The 19,148-nt window shown below is 49.1% G+C and overlaps 1 protein-coding gene and 1 long non-coding RNA gene across 4 annotated transcripts in view; one reads left to right on the top strand and one right to left on the bottom strand.

The window, feature by feature from the left end:
* Klhl29 (kelch like family member 29) overlaps positions 1 to 19,148 on the bottom strand; it is a 294,522-nt gene that overhangs the window by 125,852 nt on the left and 149,522 nt on the right. For all 3 annotated transcript variants that reach the window (XM_034514405.2, XM_076942138.1, XM_076942137.1), the window contains exon 3: positions 6,943 to 7,272. In XM_034514405.2, the coding sequence (XP_034370296.1) occupies positions 6,943 to 7,227 (285 nt within the window). In that variant the 5' untranslated portion in view covers positions 7,228 to 7,272. The remainder of the gene's footprint in view (positions 1 to 6,942; positions 7,273 to 19,148) is intronic.
* LOC143443885 (uncharacterized) lies at positions 11,047 to 19,105 on the top strand. The gene is made up of 3 exons (XR_013113217.1): positions 11,047 to 11,114; positions 13,732 to 17,656; positions 18,675 to 19,105. It is a non-coding gene; the product is annotated as an uncharacterized LOC143443885 (long non-coding RNA).

The raw sequence follows: 19,148 nt of genomic DNA, 5'->3' as shown, positions 1-19,148 counted from the left end.
GACAAAAGTATTCCTGTGTCTCTCTAACTCTGGAGACAGTGACTGTGTCAAATATGGCCTTCTGAATAAGGGGCAAAATCTTGGCCCAGCTGTGGGCTCTTGTGGTAAATGCTCCTTCAAGGTCTGTACCCTAGGAACCAAGGGGCCAGCCTGTTTCTAAGCAGCATAGTCCTTTCTGTGGGTCTGAAACTTCTTCAGCAGTGTCCTGTGTAGACGGGGTATAAATTAGAATGTCTAAGTCCTGAGGATCTTAGCTTGATACTCTATCTTAGGCTAGGTGGTGGGAGTATTAAGTAAGTTCTAGCTCTCTGACTGGGGCACAAAAGCTAGAGGGCAGATAACCATACCTAAATAAATATCCTGGGCAGTTGAGAGAGACATGGAAGTCTTCTGTGACAACCCTCCCCTCCACAAAGTAACAGCCTAAACAGGAAGCTATCGAAGTGTATAGCTCTCACATTGATGGCTTCTGGAGAGGGGGCAGGAGGGGGAAGGACTCAGCTCTATTTAAGGGGCAGGTCATTGAGAGTTTGGCCATACTCTAGTAAGTATATAGAGAACACAAATTGGATTTCTTTTATTTTTTAATTTTAATTTTGGAGGAAGGGGTTGTCACATGTGTAGCGGGGTAGACATGGAAGGATTTGGAAGTGGGTGTGATCAGGGTGTATGATGTAAACTTCCCAAAGAATCAATAAAAATATTATGTTAACAGAAAGATGTGCTGGGGACCTCGGTTACACCATGAAAGTGATCACAAGTCTAGTCATCCATGATGCCTGCTTTTGTCATAGCAACGTGATTCTGTAGTGTCTCTCCCTCTTTCCTGGACTCTGGCTTTGACTAATGGGGTTTTAGCTCCAAGCCAAGGCTAGAATAGCACCTTCATATTAGCCTTGCCTTCTCGATGCTTTTGAAGCTCCAAACCACCCTGTGAATGAGGCTGAGCCAAACAGATGGAAGCCATGGAGAACCAGGTCCCTGGCCTGACCATAGATGTGGGGGTAGGACAACCTTATCACTGGAACCTTATCAGCTGGGACTATACCCTCAAAGTTGTCAGGAGATCAAGCCACAAAGTCTAAAGGTCATTGTTATGCAACAAAACTAACTGGTACGCCCAGCCGACTTCTGTCCATTGTGTGTCTACTTTGTAAATTCCTCACTGCCTTTTGTCCTGACTTATGGTTTATCTCTTAGAAATGAGGTAAAACACGACATCTTCTTCTTTAGTCAAAAACTGAAGTTCAAACCACTCAGGTTTGCCCTCTCCAAAAGGTAGCCTTGAAATGGGTGTTTTGGAGAGGTGACATTTCTCATTTCTGTACACACCTTTGTGACCGACAGATGGGTTTTAAGTCGATGAAGCTACAATCCACAGTGTAAACGTGACTTAAGGTGCCGGCAGAAAGCTCAGCACTAACATGCGCAAGCTGTCTCACAATGCTTTATCTGACCTGATAATTTATCACGAGGGAAATCAAGACTACTTGGTGGATCGAGCCACGGCCTTGGAGCTGAAAATCACCCACAGTCGGGAGCTGTGCTATGAAAAGGGTTGGAACCACTCTCCCAAGCACACTGCTCTGTAGCCTTGATGTCTAGCATGAACACAAGGGACAGACAGGAGACCTGAAAAGGCTTTTCCACCATCATTCCCAGATCCTGCAACCGCAAGATAACAGGGGCTGTGCATTAGGCTTGATGGTTGCTCCCACGATATCCACGGAGACCCCAGGTCATACCCCACAAGAGAAACATTCCCTGGGAAGCTGAGGTGTACACATTCTTTATGAGTAGTTTCCAAGCCCAACAGCCTCCAGTGCTCATAAATGCCAAGCCCCAGGTGCTTGGTACTCTGAACACCAATTTCCCAGCCCCTCTAAGCGTTCCTCAGGCTTCCAACACAGGCTACTTTGTTGTTTCTTAGCCAGATTTATGTTCAAAGGCTGAGCTCCAAGGGGTGATGGGAATGTCTCAGCCTGAATGCCCCCGACCACAAGGAAAAAGAGGCCTCTCATACATTTATTTTGCAGGCATCTGCGAGGATTCTCCAGTTTATTCTTTCAGTAACAGAATTGCATTTTATGAAGCCGTCCCTTTCCTGTCAGGCAGGTTTGCTGAGAATAATTTAAATTTCATGCAGCAGCAACTGCAGGGCATTGGTGCCTCCCTTCTATTCGCACAAACAGGCCTGGCATGGTGCCATGCTTCCTCTTTGACAGTGCCCTCCCCTAGTGCCCAGATAGTGGGATGGGGGTGTGGGTGGGGATGTTGGGGGGGGGGGTGTAGGAATGTGGTGCTAGCCCAGCTTCTCAGTTTCACCTCCTGTCACATCAGAGGGGGACAGGACAGCTCTTCGATCTCCAAGCAACAACCACCAGGCTGACTGCCCAGACGAAGAGCTTTTCAGACCCACTTGCTAGTTGTCTGTGTGTGTGGAGGGGTATATACATGTGTGTGTGTGTGTGTGTGTGTGTGTGTGTGTGTGTGTGTGTGTGTGCAGATACATACAGAGGTCATACATTGACATGAGGTGTCTTCCTCCATCATTCTTCCTCTTGGTTTTTTTTGAGATAGATTTCCTCACTGAGCCTATAGCTCATCCATTTGGCTGAACTGGCTGGCCAATAAGCCCCAGGGATCTACCTGTCTTTGCCCACCTAACACTGGGGTTCACAGGCACATGCTGCATGTCTGGCTTTTTCATGTGGGTGCCAGGGAAGCTCAGGTCCACAGTAGGCATTTTATCCCAGCCTTAATGCGAACTTTGATTGAATGCTTACTCAGTGGCACATATCCTTTTAGAGTTTGCTCCGTATATTAATTTACATGACCCCTGTGTTAAAAGATACTATTATCATTTTCATTTTGTAGACATAGAAACTGAAGCCTCACTTGCTAATGGCAGGATTCAATTCCGGTCTGTCTGATCCAGAGGCTCTTGCCAGCTGTGCAGTGAGAGGTGACGTAATCTTTGACTTAACATTTCTCCCCCTTCTATGACACGAGTAGCAAACGTGCCCATTTTCTAGCCTGAGATTCAGAATTGGTGGTCACTAGGTGGACTGGCGATGGCAAAGCTGCTGTCATTCTCTTGCAATCAAGGTTTCCATGGTGAGTGGATGCTGCTATGCAGCCTGGGGTGGAGAGAGCTGGCCCAGGCTGGTTCTGTCTCGGGAAATAGTTACATTGTATTTTCTCTGAGTGCTACTAGTCTTAGATGCAAAAACAGGTCGGGTGGTCTCGGAGAAAGCTTTCCTCCAGCTCTGGCGACTCATGCCCTGGAGGTTAGAGAGCAACGCCTATGTGTTGAGGAGAGGGAAGGCATAGCCTGCTAGACCCTCCTGGTATCTCAGTAGCCCAGGAGTCCATGCTCACCCAACTGGCCTGCATATCATCAAAATATGCAGGGATTCTTTAGGCTACGGGCAACTGAAGACACAGAAAAGTCAAATCAGGCCTGAAGGTAGCCACGACAGAAAGAATTGTCATCATCTTGCTACCCAGTCTCTGGGAGCATAAATGTCTTTCCAGACAGGAGCCCAGAGCCTCAGTCCTGGCTGAGCAGGGGCAGACCCTAGCACTGGACCTGTGGCATAGAAAGTGTCAGGGTGCCCTGAGTACCAGAGCTTGGAATGTTCAACCTGCTTCCTGTCTGACAAAAAAAGGATGTCCCCAAAGGCCTGAGAGCTATCCCTTATCTCTGAGTCAGCACGCTTGGGTTCCTAGGGGTGGTCCTGGCCCCTGAGTAGTGGCTCTGGTCCTCTGCACCCAGCGTCAGGTCAGTGACTTCCAGCAGCCCCCACACACTTGGGGCAGCAGGAATTCAGTCCCGCTCTGATTGTATTGGTGCACCCCCTTTCCCTTGCCTTCTGGGATGCTGGGGTCTATACTTTCCTTTGAGGAAAAAGCCGTCTGGCTGGGCTGATAAAAGCTTTCACATCCTCTGCCTCGAGCACCTGCTTGCTGGTTACACTGATTCAGTTTCAGGTTGGGATCAAGAAGCCACCCTCTTCCATAGCCTCTTCTCTTTCTTCTCCCCTCTTAGCTCTAGTCTTACTTCCGGGGTCACCTAGAATCCCAAACACCCAAATAATTTTCTTCCCCACCTGGTTAGGGCTCCAGCTTTTGCGGTTCATCTGAAGACATCCCTCCACTGCCTTTTATTCTGGGTGATAGTGAAGTAAGCACCTCTCCTCACAGTAGGGCGGCCTTGTTCTTCCAGGCTCAGTGCCTGATGGCAGCGGTGAAGGGGTGACCTCATTGTCTAGATGATGAACCACCAGCCAGCACCTGTTCTATTCCGAGCACTTTTCATGGGATTCTACACATAAGGTCCTCGTGGTGAGCCTGGTAATCAAGCACTAATCCTAGAACAGAGGTCTAGGGGGCCAGCATCACTCAGCAAGAGATTGATTGGAATTAAAACCTAGACAGACTTTGAAGTCTCATTTTATCTATTCCACTGAGTCACCAATAACTCCAATGGGAGAGATACTGACTTGTATGCTCACACATTCATTTACATACTGGCCTATGATTTCCCCGATGGCAAGAGCCAGCTCTTTAGTGGCTGTTTGGTGAAGACCTGGCTGGTTGACCAGGGAAAGTACTATTGACACCCGGGTTTGGCTTGGGTGTCCACTGATGTGATCAAGGCATAGAGGTAGACATACAGGCTAGAGGACAGGCATCTGAGCCAGCAGCAGCAAGGCCAGAGTAACAGGAAACACCATTGCCCTCAACGGAGGTTCTCAACTTGCCTAATGCTACAACCCTTCAATATAGTCCTTCATGTTGTGGTGACCCCCAAACACAAAATTATTTTCATTGCTGCCTCATAACTATAATTTTGTTACTGTATGAATTACAATATAAATATCTGATATACAGAATGTCTGATATGTGACCCCATGTGAAAGGCGTGACACACAGGCTGAGAATAGCTGGCTTACATCGAAGACCAGTGCCCTCGCTAGAAACCACCAGGTACACTGCTACTGTCCGACCCTTTCTCTGCACACCATTTTCTAGCAACCCAAAGAATTCAGACCCTAACCAGACCCTAACTGAAGCATACAGGCATGAAACTGGGCTGAGTTGTTCACAGCAGAGGTGGCACGTAGTCTCCCCGCTGCTGCATGCCATGGAGCTGGTCTTCCCGGCAGGCCTGAACTTTCGTCCTTTCTCCCACTACTGGTTGGGCCCTGGCTCAGCCCTTGTCCCAGCTGTGGTTTTCTGTTTGCGGCTTGTTCTTTTTCCTCTCGTGTGGCTGTGGTTTGGGGTCTGGCTAGAGAGAAGGGCTAGCGAATACTGAGCTATTTTGGAGCAAACCAGGTGCCATGTGTCCAGGGCAGAGGCAGGGTATCCCTTCAGAGAGCCATGGGCACTGTCTTTTACCTGGCAGAAGCCTAGGTTATATCCCCAGAAGCAGCTCAATACTGGCTCTCAGGTACTGATCCTGAAGGGATGAAAGTCATCAAATAGACCTGCAGGTCCAGTTTCTCTCTCTCTCACCTGGAGCCCTGGCTGTTGGCACCAGAGGCCGCCATTCTCCAGATGGCAAACAGCTGGCCTTGACAATTGCCTGCCAGATGTGGCCAGCATGGCTGGCAAGCAGGCTGTCCTGGATAGAGGTCACCAATTCAGAGTGGCCAGGGCCTGGTGCCCAGGGCAGGAATGTGTTTGGCTGGCCTGGGAAGTGTGCCTGAATAATCCTCCATCTCTGCTCTTGTCTAGGGTTACTTCCTTGCCTGCCTTGGTGGGGTGGTGTTTTCATAACAGGAAAATAAAATCAATAAGACACTGCAGCAAGATGTCAGCGTGCTGCAAGCTGGTCTCCAATAGCTCCATTGTCTCGGGTCTCCGCCGGGCTCTGCGGCCAGCAGTGCTGTTATTAATGGGAAGCAGGGCTGAAAGGGAGTTTTGAAAATCGTAGAGACAAAGGCACAGAGCACCTGGAGAGCATCGTCCACCACCGCAGCTACCTCACAATGGCCAGCCTGGGGCTTCCCGCCTTTAATTTCTCCTGCAACCTTTATGAAAGCAGGAAAAGAAAAGCGCGCGTGCACACAAGCAGCACACACATACACACGCACACACGCACACATGCAGGCCCTGAGAGGGCTCCTGGGAAGTGGTTCTGAATGGCTGGCAGAGGCAAAGGCAGCCTGCAGAGCCTCTGCTTGGCTGAGGGGAACGAAGGGTTGAATGTGTTTCTTGCCTTGGCCACCAGCTGTCCCTCTGTGGCTCAGTCTGCCTGAAGGGCTCTGTACAACAGGCAAGAGGGGGCTTCAGAGTCCCTTCGTCCAGCCCAAAGACAGCTAAGAGCCTTGGGGACATTAATTTCCACATTCCATTTTATACAGACTGGCTTCTGCCTCCATTCCTGAGAAACTGTCTCTTTAAAAAAAAAAAGTATATTCATTAGGGGAGCTAATACTCCTGCAGTCATTGCTGGGATGAGTTCTGGGTCCTTACAGCAGCTACTATAACTAGTATGTCTGGGGACCCTCAGCAATCAGGCAGGCATGTATGTACTGACCTTACAGGCTCGCTGTGAGGCTCGCAGGGACTGTAGACATGAGAAAACTCACCCTGGTGATGACACCAGAATGGGCTCTTGACCCTGTGTGACTAGTAGGGCTGCAAACTCCAGCCACTGATGACCCCTGGAGGACTTAGATGTTTTTAGTTCTCCTATTTAGGGACATGAGTATTGCCAACTTGGCAATGCCCCTTCTTCACTCATGCGGTAGCTTTTAATCAGCACACGCGTGGCATTGGCATCTGCTTGTCTTCCTAAAAGTTGGTTACAGATAGAGTCTATCTGGTAAAAAGGGCCATTTTAACCTTCAGAAACAACTGCAATGCACTCCATGGAGGCCATGGCTCCGAGTTGTTGCCTGGCCCCTTCCCAGAAAGGATAGCAGGTCTTACCTTGGTGGTGACTGCCGAGGCCGAACTGGCCACGAGACTGGTGATGGCTTCACTGCTGCCGGTCGTGCAGGGAGCAGGAGCTGTGGCGGGTGTGGGCAGCCGGGAGGGTACCACAGGGAGCGGTAGGAGACCCGGTCGTGCGCTGAGACTGCTGGCTGTGCCACCACCAGCACCGGAGGTGACGCTGCAGACGCTGGTGGCCCCATGGGTCCCATTGACGCTCCACTCACGGCGGTCCCAGCCTACGCGGTAATCTCTTTCGAAGCGGCTATGGTGCCTGGACATCTCGGTGGGCCGTGGCAGCTTCTCACAGGGAACCAGAGCCCGGACCTGTGAGCACAGAACACAGGAGGGTGGTTTAAGCAAAGAGTAGCTCTGCCTGGCTACAGGGAGGTGGGAACCAGCAGCAGCAGCATATGTTCAGTCCCTGCTCTGGGTTCAGTAATGGGTTTTCAAATACTCCAGTCACAGAATTTCAGCAAGTTGGTGAATCCTCCATGCTTTATCAGTCCCACTTCTCAGCTGATGAAGAACACACTGTGGAATGTGATAAGCAGGATTTGAACCCACATACACTCAAGTAGTAATTTTTAGTTCTGCTGTGCCTCCCCGCCCTGAGCAACGTGAGGTGTACATCCCACCCCCACCATGACAGAAGACCTCTGACTTCGAATTCTTCAAGCACAGGTCATGTGACCCACATGTACACTCACTTCACAGTGGACACAGCCTTAACCGAAATCTTATCTGTTCCATATAGTACCTGTGAGGTGGGAATGCACACTTGGTCACCAATTACAGACAAGGAGACTCACAGAGAACAAGTGATCCCCGCTGAAGGCAGGGAGCTAACAGGTGAAAAAGGTCACTATGTCTCCAAAAGATGTTAGCTTCTGGGGTTCAGGTCCTCCTTCAAAACCCCAACCCCAGGATTCAAAGCTACACTTCTGGGACCTGAGTAGTCTGGCCTCCACACCCTGCATCTCCCACGCGGCTTCCCGAGTATCTGAACAGAAGGCCTTTCAGGGTTGTCATGGAGACTAGACGCACCATGGTATGGGAAGGGCCTTGTGAGTCACCAAGAACTGTATTTGGCTGAACATCACTGATAGGGCTGGCTCCTACTCTGGCAGGGACCAGTTACTCCAGTCAGGAAAGACACAAGGCTGTAGAGGGCGGGGAGAGGCAAAGGCAGAGGGCATGGGAATGCCAGGGTAGAGACAAATGGCTGTAGGTGAGAGTTTGCTCTACACTTCACACACACAGTCCTGGATGCTGCTTAAGAACTTTAGTTAGTGATGTCTGATCCTATTCTGTTTGCCACCCACTCCTGGTCTCGGTTATAGGCTCCATCTTCTATCCTGCCAGCCCAGTTCTGAAGCTGCTGGCTACTAGACAGGCCACTTATTTTTAAGATGTCTATAAAACCTGAGCCTCCTCTGGTCTTTGCATATCTGCTTTCATTGCCTAGGACTTGTGTTTGGGAGCCAGAGCCTGTACCCAGCCCAGGAAACCTGCAGCCATGTTCTGCTTATGTGGTGGCCCAGCTCTGGGAGTTGTTCTGTAAGGTACACAGAACAGACTAAGTGCAGCCTGAGCTGAACCTGCCCCGACCTGTGGCAGAGATGACTGGTACCTTTGAGGATGGATGTTGGTTCCCTGTTCAGTTCATCATTGTGCATCCAGATTTATAAAATGTCACAAGAATTCATTTAAAATATTGACTCAGTATTGCACAGTGAAAAAAAAAATTGCTCTTCACCCTTTGGCCATCCCTCACATTTTCCACTGGAGGCTTATGGGAAAGTCGTCTAAACTCAGTTCTATTTTCTTGATTCCTGTTTGCCCTGGAACCTGCTCCCATATGGCTCTTGTGTGCCTACCCCAGGGGAACATGCTCTTGCTCAGGTCACAGATGGCCTGTTTGTTAAATCCAACGCACGGTCATGTCATTCCTTATGTTCTTTCACATGATGTACCACCGACCTTTCTCTTTTGGGGTTCATCCCTGCTCCCCAGCTGTGGAATTGGCTCTCCTTGGATGATCTCACTTGACAGCTCCCTTTTATCCATGGCACTCAAAGCTACTTCTCCAGCTCTCCCGAGTACCTTGCTGTCTTCCTTGAGCCTACCTTAGAGCACCTAGCTGTATTCCAGTCACTATTCTTTAGCCTAAATGCCCATTCTCAGGAATGTCCTGCCTCAGAGATAGCCATCTTGTCACAGTAGTGTCCGAGATTCTGCTGTCCTACAGGCTGTCAAATCTGCCCCCATCTCCTGGCCACTTCCTCTATGTTATCATTCCACAGGGTCTCCCCTGACTTCTCAGGCAAGCCTAGAATTCTCTGTAGCTCAGGCTGGCCTAGAATTTTATGTAGCCCAAGCTGACCTCAAATGTGGACCTATTGCCTACTTTTTTCCACCCAACTGTTTTAAAAGCACAAATCTGTTTACAATTCTTTACTTTTCCACGAATAAGGCCCATACTTTAGAATAAGGACCTAACTCTCCCTGATGGCTCAGGAGATACTGGAGAGTTCGGGTTGCCCCACTGTTCTAGAATCTTTTCTTACTCCCAATGCAGAGGCAGTGCTCATCCATCCAACATGCAGTAACTGGTCTGACACCATCCCCAGTACTTACTCTTTTGTAACTGAACATTTCTACACTTGACAGACACATCCGTGTGGAAGGGGGAGACTTTAGACATTAATCCTCTTGCCTCTGAACTGGCAATTTGGAGGCACTACATTAAAACAATGGCCTACCTTTCTAGCAAGTAGGACTTGAGCCTCCAAGGGGAGTTTTATAGGCTAATCTGCATTTTGGGGGTACATTTGGACCTCATAGTCTGGGCTCCTGTCTCCCCATTTTTGTCTACCAATGGCCATAGTCTCAGGTTTTTGCTTCCATTGGCTGGGTCCTAAGTAGGCAGAGTCTATGCTATGTATCTGCCACACCGTGTCCTTGGTATTCATTCTAAGCACCCAGGAAGATCTCTCTCAGAAGCTTAGGTTGTTGTTTTATCAGGATCTGGCAGATAAAAAGAGTGGGCTGGCAATAAAGATGGTTTCCAGACTTGGTTAAATAAACACATTATCTTCCTTTGGACCAGCAAGCTAACTCATTGGGTAAAAGCAATTGGTGCCATGCCTGATGACCTGGACTCAATCCTTGGGTCCCACTTGGTGGAAGGAGAGAAATGACTCTAGAAAGTTATCCTCTGACCTCCACAGGTGACATCTTGTCTTCAGGAATGACATCCACCTCTACTGAGACAGGGCCTCTCACTAGGCTGAAGCTCACCACTAGGCAGACTGGCCAGGCAGCAAGTGAACATCTGCCTCCCAGCAGTGGGATTACAGGGCAGCGAGTTCATGGTTAGCAGGGTTGAGTTTAGGTCTTCTGTTGAAAGGCAAACACTTTACCAACTGCAGTATCTCCTTAGCTTCCACTCTGAAATATTTCCCGTGACTCCACAGTTTACTTTGCTATCTGACAACTTTGGAAGTCCTACCTTCAAGAGAGTGCAGCTGTTCCCTGCCAGAGGCCACCCTGCTTGCACGGGGCATCATGTGATCAGAGCATAAATCATATGTTGATAGTGGAAGTCTTCTTGTTACTTTAACAAAACCTCATCTAGCTCAACTAATACATTCAACCAGCCCCTACATTTCCATAGGACAACAAAGCCTTCATATATTGACAAGGAAATCATTTCCTCTCAGGGAGCATAGAGGTTTGGGGAGGTCAGGATTTCTGTACCAAGATGTGTCTCAAGGCATCTGAGCAACTTGGGATCAGGTCAAAGGGATGTCTTTGGATGTAGCTAGCTGCTTACCTCAGGGGGCCATGTGCTAGGCCCCATAGTTCCAGTGTGTAAGAGAAAAACAAGACACACAATCTACACCTCCTACCCTCCTCAGCCTTCTGCTACCTCTTTCAGTCTCCTTCAAATGCCAGGGAGGAGGTGGAGACTCAGGCAGCTGGAGGCCACACAATCTGGTTTCAGTCTCATTAAGTGTATTCAAAACAAAGGTCAACTATTTGCATGCAAGCACTCAGGTCAGACCTCATTCCTCAGTGTAATTTCCCCTTTCAAACGAATGAAAGAAACGTGGTGCAGTTTACTCGGAGCCAGTCGGCTGAGGGCCAGCTCCAGAGGTGGCAATGTAAGTATTTCCTGCTGGGCACAGAGCCAGCATGTCACAGGGGTCTCATGTGCACATCCACGTGTACCTGAACAGTGGTGTGGGGAGCACAGGAAGTGTCTGAGCAGAGGAAGAAGGCCCCCCGAATGGACGAGGTACCTCAGAGCAGACTGGTTAAGCAATTCCAGACAAAACACAGAAAAATGCTTCCTTGTTGAGAGAGTGCCCTTTCCTGGCAGGGTGCCTGTGCAGTGGTGGAGCCTGGCACGGGGCCCTGCACCGAGAAGGGAGGGTGTGAGGAGCCGCTGTCTTGCCTTTGGTGTGGAGGGGACAGTGTGCAGAGGATCCAGGCCTTATGCCTGCGTGAGGGAGTTTTGCCAGCACCTGTTTGTGTGACATATACTTGTGATGAAACGCTCTGAGGTAGAGAGTGGCAGTTCATCCTCATAATCCCAGCAGTGGAGAGGCTGAGGTGGGATTGCCAGGGGATTGAGTCCAGCCCTGGCTACATAGGGAGTTCAAAGTCAGCCAGGGCTATCGCTTAAGACTTTGTCTTGAAAGGAAAGAACAGAAGCACAGGAAGGAGCTGGAGAGTCTAAGAAATCATCTATCAGTCAGTGGAGAAAGGTCACACTGAGGCCCAGGTCGGAGACCACAGTTTGTTCATGCCCTGGGTTAATTCTGAAAGCTCAGTGACAAACAAGTTAATTCATGAACTCGGCTCTGGATCTTGCCAAACTCTTTCCCCACCGAGGTACTGTCTTTGAATTATCCCAGGAATGCTGAGCCAGGAGAGGAGGGAAGAAGGCCAGACCACCTCCTGGGGTGAGGCATAGAGGAAACCCTTTCTTTCACTGATGCTTCTTATTTATAGAATCCACTGCTCCAGAACAAGCATGCACCTCCATGATTTTGCCTGCAGGTCTTTATAGCACGGCATATGTGGGTACCCTGCTGGCTGCTTCCCAGTACCACATCCAGCTCAGGACTTGGAGCCTAGGCTCTGTGCACAGCTTGGGAAGCTGGGTCAGGCTTTCAGTTTTCTTTCCACTCTCTTCTTTTTGATATCCTCTCCTTCCCTAGGGAAGAGTACTTCCTATAGCATCACAGCAAATAGGAAGAAGCTCTGTTCTGAAAAATGTGGTCATTGCTAGCAATCCAGCCCCTAGACCATAACTACCTGTGTCACTGTGTCTCATGCACAGGAGCATGCCCAATGCAAGGACCAAGTCTCACTAACCAGTTCTTAGGAAAACCAGGACGTAAAATGCAGCTCCCCCATGACTCAGTACAAAGGTCAACTTTGGGGTGTCATTAGCACAATGGGAAGGGTCTTTTCTCTTCCATTGACCCTTGCTTGGAGAGGACTAAGGGCTGTTCTTCTTCTTCCGGCAAAAGTACATTGCTTGACTTGCTGGCTCCATGAATCTACCTCCTTCTAGGCTCTCCATTCATTGGGAGAGGATAGAAACAAGTGGCTTGCTTCCTGATGACAGAAGCCAGAGCATCTGATAGTATTGAAACATTCAGGAATGGAGGAGAAATGGCTTTGTGCCCTTCTCTTGGAGACACCAACTATCTATCATTAAGGATCAAATTGAGGAAATCAAAGTGACCTCAGTCCTTGACTTCTACTCTCCCCAAATCACTTGTCACCTGTCCCTGGGGTCCTCCTATCCCCTCTGCTCTCTAACATCAGACAAACAGCCCCTTTCTCTGAACTATGTGAGGATGGACAAATGCATCCTGTGGGCCTCTGTATGTGAGAAAGAGCCCATCATTGGGGGATGGTCCTAGCCATAGTTAAGGTAGGGAGGATGTTCCTGCAGCCTCAAGGGCAGCAGGAACTGGCAGGCTGCTGCACTGAGTTCACAGGAAACTGTCAGTCTTGAGGCTGTAAATGGTGTCTGTAAATGCACACAGATACTAAGACCTCCTGTGCAAGGCAGCTGGGAAACCTTAGGGTGGTCTCACCCAGGGCCACAGGGAGGCGACAGATTGCTGATAGGAGGAAGGTTATCTTTAGCTAATGTCCATGGTGTTGGAATAGTGTCCCTAGTCCCAGGAACTGCCTTGATGGATGGTCTCTTTCCTGTAGCCCAGGGAGAACTACAACAGTTCTGAGAAGGCCTGGGAGGCGAAGGATGGACATCAGAGAGGAATCAGCTGACATCTATACTCAGCCCTGGTGCCTTCTTAGCAGCTGCTGGCTGGGCTCCGCCTCCTGGACACTTGTTAGACACTTGCTAGATACCAGATCAGCAGCTCTGCTACACAGATTTGCCTAGAAAGCCTGCATCATGAATTATTCATCAGTAAATAATTAAGGATTGCCATGTGTCACCGTGTGTGTGTGTGTGTGTGTGTGTGTGTGTGTGTGTGTGTTGCCCATGTAGGGCTGGAGCCCAGAGAGTAGTGTCTCTTGAGTTCTGGGCACTGGCCCCTTAAAATCCAGTTCAGGACCAGTATGCTGTGCCTACTTGAATACACAAGCAGGATAGCTGTGGTCTGTGTCCAGTGGCTCCCTGTGTTTTCTGGATGTCGGCACTGGCCCTCACATATTAACATTCATGGTGTATACACACTGCACACAGGATCACAGGTGGCTAATGACCCTTTCCTCATTCTTATCATTAAGACACGCCGAAGGAGTGGGCCGCTGGCCGCGAGAGCCCTAAAGGCGTGATTAATCCACAGGAAGGCAGGGGAGCCCTTGCTGCCTCCAGACTCGGGGAGCCAAGGTGGCTGGCTGAGGAATGAGCCATGGACGTCCAGCCCGATTGGAAAATGGATGATTGCCTCATTTGGGGAAGACGTGCTGCCAAGTCAATTGGAACAGCCTGTGCCCATCTTTATTATTTTCGTCTTCCTCTCTGCATCTTTTAGCTTTTCTTCTGGAACAAAACATTACACAGCAGCCAGAACACCATCTTGTCGGATGCAACACAAAGGAATTCTCTGGGTGCCTTTCCAGGAGCCAGCTTGGCCACAGCTTGCTGTGGATGTTGGTGGGATGCTGAGGATGCCTCTGGAAAATGCCTTCGTACTTCCTGGAAGTACTTCCAATTCAACGAGGGCAGAGACCCTCACGCCCACTAAGCAACCCCAGTAACTAAAAGATTCATGTCTGCTTGGGGCTGGGGTGGGCCTCTTGCTGCTCCCTCCTGCTTCCTCTGGCCAGACCTCTACTCACAGAGCCAGAGTCCAGGCCACCAGGCATATACCTCAGGGAGGGACTGGCATGCTCTTCTTCCCACATAAGTTCTGGCATCACTCTGCGGTCAGGGCTGTCTCTCCCCTGTTTCCTTTACTTCAGCTGATAGTTTACATGGCTGGGCATCCAAGGGCATGGACTAGGAGATTCCAGACTAAAGTGACAAGTGTTTTTGTTTGTTTGTTTGTTTGTTTTACCACGGAGCACTGGGGAGGAGGGCAGGGACAAGGGTTAGAGATGAGGAAGGCACCTGGTGCCGAGATTTGAATGTGCCTTGCTTTTGGGGTCCACTTTCACTTACAAAGCCTGGACAGGGGTACCCCATATTCTGTGTAATGAGCAAGGCTCCATTCTTGGTCCTGGACTCTACACCAAGGTTGATATGTTCCTCAGGGAGAGCAGGTGTCAGGGACTCTACGTGGACATGAGTCATGGGGGTCACATGTAGATGCCTATCTAGGACAGCTGACACATTCAAATCCTCCGTATAAACAGAAGCCAGGGCAACTCTACATTACCCAGCCTCTCTCATCCATCTGAGGGGTGGGGAACTTGAGGGGCAGTGGCCTTTTTAGTTCTTTTTACTTAAAATAGCAGAGCTCAAGATAAACCATATATGATATTGCTGTTATATGTAACCTGTGTTCTGAGAAATATTTTTTTCTTTTCCCATGCCTTGCCCAGTTAAGAGGAGCCAATGTGATTCCTCTTCTTTAAGGCCTCACCCACTAAGAGCCCATCTGGAGAATAGTTAGCCTGGCACCAGGCTGAAATGGCTCACCCTTTCCCTGAGGCTTAGTATCTAGGAAGTTCTAGCAAACCCTACTATAGGTTACAGGGTCTGAACCTAGCTAAGCAGCCTCCCTTAGTGCCCTGAGGTTGGGGCAGAGGGCAGTGGAGAGGGCAGCAGGGGATGCTACAAATCCAATTAGAAGCCAGAGCCATGACCTGTGACCTCTGAGTCTACTCCTGGACCCCAGGTGGCGCGATTCTCTGTAACAGAGAATTTCAGAGCATTGTCTTTGTTATTTGAAGATGGGCAGAGCCTGTTCTTGCCAATGCCAGCTAATCCTGCAACATCTTCCTGACCCCAGCCCATCCAGAAAACTGAAAGCTTTCTTAGTAGCAGGTGGTAGATGAGACAGGCGCCAGCAAGTAGGAGGGTAGCCCTGCTTAAATGCCCATTGGGTTACTATGACAGTAGCCTGGCCTTATGGAACCACATCTGTGACTCCCTTTCAAGGGCATAATTCTTTTAAATTGCTATGAGGTATGGCTGACATAGAAGGAGATGCAGATACTTAATGTAGACAACTTGATGTGATTGGATGTGTATCCCAGAACCCATCAGGATGTCACAGCTATCCTGTCCACAAAAGTGGCCATCACCTTCAAAAGCCCATTCTGACGGTTCCCCCTTCTTCCTCTTGTGCTAAGTACATGTAAACCTGGTCAAAGGCTACATGGATCTCAGGTATGCAGGTGGTGATCCAATGGGTCCTAGCACTTGTGACAAAGCACAGTGCATTTGCATTGACTTCTACGGGTCCCCCCCCCCCCCCCGGACCCAACACAAGCTTCTTTCAGAGCCACCACATTTTCTTCACAGCCTCCCCAATGGTGGAGGTAGGGTAGCATTCACCTTGGAATTTTTTAAGTGAGGAAGAGGGGGAAACCTATGGCTGGAGACAGGGCCTCAGTCCTCTTTCAGTGAGTCTGTTACTGGGCAGTCAGTAGCTGCCCATCACTGGGGTGCTGAAACACAGCATTAGCTGGTTGGTGGTGACGTACACCTTTAAATGCAGCATTCAGGAGGGAGAAGCTCCTGTGAGTTTGGGGCCAGCCTGGTCTCAGTTTGTGTTTCAGGATAGCTAGGGCTATCCATAGAAATCCTGTCCCAAAAAAACTAAACAAAACAAAAACAACACTAAACAAAACAAAACAAAACAAACAAACAAACAAAACCCAGCATCTCAGAGCTCACTAGCAGTGCCTCTCAGAATCACACGTTTTAACAGGTTGTAGGTAGCATACACCAGCCTATGAATCTTCTGGGTTAGCCAGACAGGATTCAGCCCTAGGGCTGGGCTTTCAGTACTCTGGATGGCCTTGTGGTGTTGGGGAGAGTGAGGTACTTTTGGGAAAACCCACATTCTATAATTACAGGGCTTAATATATGACCTAAAATGACACATGTTCAAAATGCTTTTCTGATGCTAGGTTTGAGGGAAAATGCCACAGATTCCTTTTTCCTAAGCCCAATTTTTTATTTAAAAAAAAAAAAAAAAGCAATTGGAGAGGCTGTACCCAGTGCCGGCTTCAGGTGAGCAGTATCGGAAGAGCAGTCTCTCGGTCCCTCCCTTCCTGTGTGCACCTTTGGTTTGAGAGATTCTGGCTGTTGGTTTTGATGTAGTAGTGATTTTCCCCCCCCTAAAAAGCATACATGATTCAGAGACTTTTCTCATGGGACTAATTGACTAGGCATTTGTGCTATCGCTTCTGGTGTAAATCATTTTAATGGTGATAATGAAAAATAAAAAAGATATTGGAAATGACAGTTAGCAACATAATATCAGCATAAAATGAGGGGAGAGGGGAGGCGCAGATAAATTAGACGCTTGTAAACACGAGGATCGATGAGGGAGCTATGGCTGGTCTGGGAGGATTAACTAGTGTTCTCATTAGGAATAACCATCTTGGCTCCCCTTCTTATTCATGTTCTTGTGGCTCTGCAGAGGATGGAAGCCTGAAATTGGATCCCTGTTTCCCCCCCACAGTCTTGCAAAGCCCTGATAGAGGTCTTTGGAGCAGAATTCTGCAGTTACTTCCCTTCTCTGAGTGGGCCCTCCCACTTGCTCCTGGCTGCCTCTCAGGCAGGCCTGATTATTCGGAATCTTGGAGAATTGACTAATTCAACATGCTAGCGCTCCACAGGAAATGGTGTCCATCAGTGACCCAGGCTGATGAATGGATCCTACTCGGTGCCTGGAACCAGACCCAGCAGCCAGTTGCAGAGAAAAAAGACTGATGCGTGTGCTCTATTTGGCTGCCAAAAATGCTCTTGCAATTTGCTTTCTTCTAGACAAGAGTCTATTCAAAAGTCTATTTGGAAACATTAGGGAACAGCCGTCACATGGCCGGCAGATCATACTGCCTATGACAGGATATTATCTTCCTTGGGAAAGACTCGACTGCTCTTTTATTTCACCAAGTAACTAGCGTCTGGGCTGATGGCTGCAGAATTGCTCCGAGGGCTGGGGACATTAAAATCCCTGTCCAGAGTGAATGCGGAACCGACAGCTCCTTCAGCACACAGGATTTGTGGCACCTTTACCAGAGTTAAGTGCGTGTACGTGTGCCTGGTTTCCTACGCTCCTCTCTCTGGTGGGACCTGAGGTGGAGGTGTCCTGCTTACACAAATCCTTCCTGGAGAATGTGATTTTCTCTTCCATGAGTTGGAACCTTGCACCCTTTCCCTCTTGTTCAAATCCCAATGCATGTTGTGGGTGAGCCTATGTACTTCCCTTTTGCTAGCCAAATCCCCAGGAGACACTGCTCTCTTTCTTTCCCATCACATTTGGTTCACTGAAAGACACTGAGAGGCAGGTAAGAGCAGGGTCCCACTGGTTCCTGTCTACAGAGGTATACTGCTACTAGAAACACAGTGCAGATGCAAGGCAGAAAACCTTTATGGCTCCGGGGAGTTAGCAGCCAGCCTAAGCCAGACCTAGGCAGTTGAGCTGGAGTCTGTTCACCCTGGAGAGAAGACTATGTCTTCCTTAGAGCTGCATGTTCGTGAATATAGTGTGGCTGGGGACAGAAGCCCTGGCTTTGCCTGTCAGTCATGTACCCTGATGAGATCTCTCTCCTGAACAGAGAATGACCCCCATGTGCTCAATGGCCATCACACTGGCTTTAGGAACCCAAGGCCCATGCTTCCTTAGGATCTACAATGAGTCTCAAGGAAAAAGAGCTTGTGGCCACATGGGAGAGATTTCTGTCGTTTGTCCTGGCCACTGGCCACCTGTTTTCTCCACCCTGTGGCCGATCTCCATGCCAGCCCCAAGCTTCTGTCAGACCACACGGTCTTCTTTGTCTTTGCTTAGAAGCCATCACCCTGGTATACTTGCCTATGAGTTTTCCTTGTCTCGACTCTATGTCCATGTTTTTAATTAAATTAAAAAAACATGCAGCGGCCGAGAGCAGAGGGCAGCCTGTTGCGAGGTTGGGCTCTCTCACCACCGAAGCATGCAAACGAGGCGGCCTCCGTTGACAAGTTCACATCTCCAGTGCGGAGCTGGCTGTTTGAACAGCTTGTGTGCAGTAATTGAAACATAGATTTTTGTTGCCTTTCTGTTTATTTTTAGATTAACCAAGCAGGGACACTTGGCTTCTCGGCTGCCATTTGGAACCCATCGGGCAAGCCCAGGACTGCTGGCCTCATGTACACTAGCATCCTGTGTCCTCAGGGTCTTCCCTCTGGACTTTCCTGTGTCTGACTCCTGGCAGTAGTGGCCTTCACTGTGATCATCCTTGTGACCCAGGGCTCCAGACAAGGAAGCTGAGGAATGAGGCTGTCTCCCACTTTCCAGGTTTCTGAAGACTCCACTGCCTTGCTAGACTTTCATAGCGTCGCTGGGAGACAGGGTGAGCAGAGACCAGGTAGATATCTACTCTTTTCAACCTGGTGCTGACCCACAAAGAGACCAGGAGCATCCATTCATGCCTGGGACAAGGAGACTAAAATAAAGCAAGATCCAAAACTTAGAAAGAAGATTCAAACAGGCTCTTCTTTGGCCATTTTAAGGGTTCCTTTAATTCGTATTTAATTTTATCACTTT

The sequence above is a fragment of the Arvicanthis niloticus genome, chromosome 11 (assembly GCF_011762505.2).
Source record: "Arvicanthis niloticus isolate mArvNil1 chromosome 11, mArvNil1.pat.X, whole genome shotgun sequence".
Lineage (NCBI taxonomy): Eukaryota > Metazoa > Chordata > Mammalia > Rodentia > Muridae > Arvicanthis > Arvicanthis niloticus.
The sequence above is the reverse complement of the archived record's forward strand: the minus strand, read 5'-3'. Positions and strand labels throughout refer to the sequence as shown.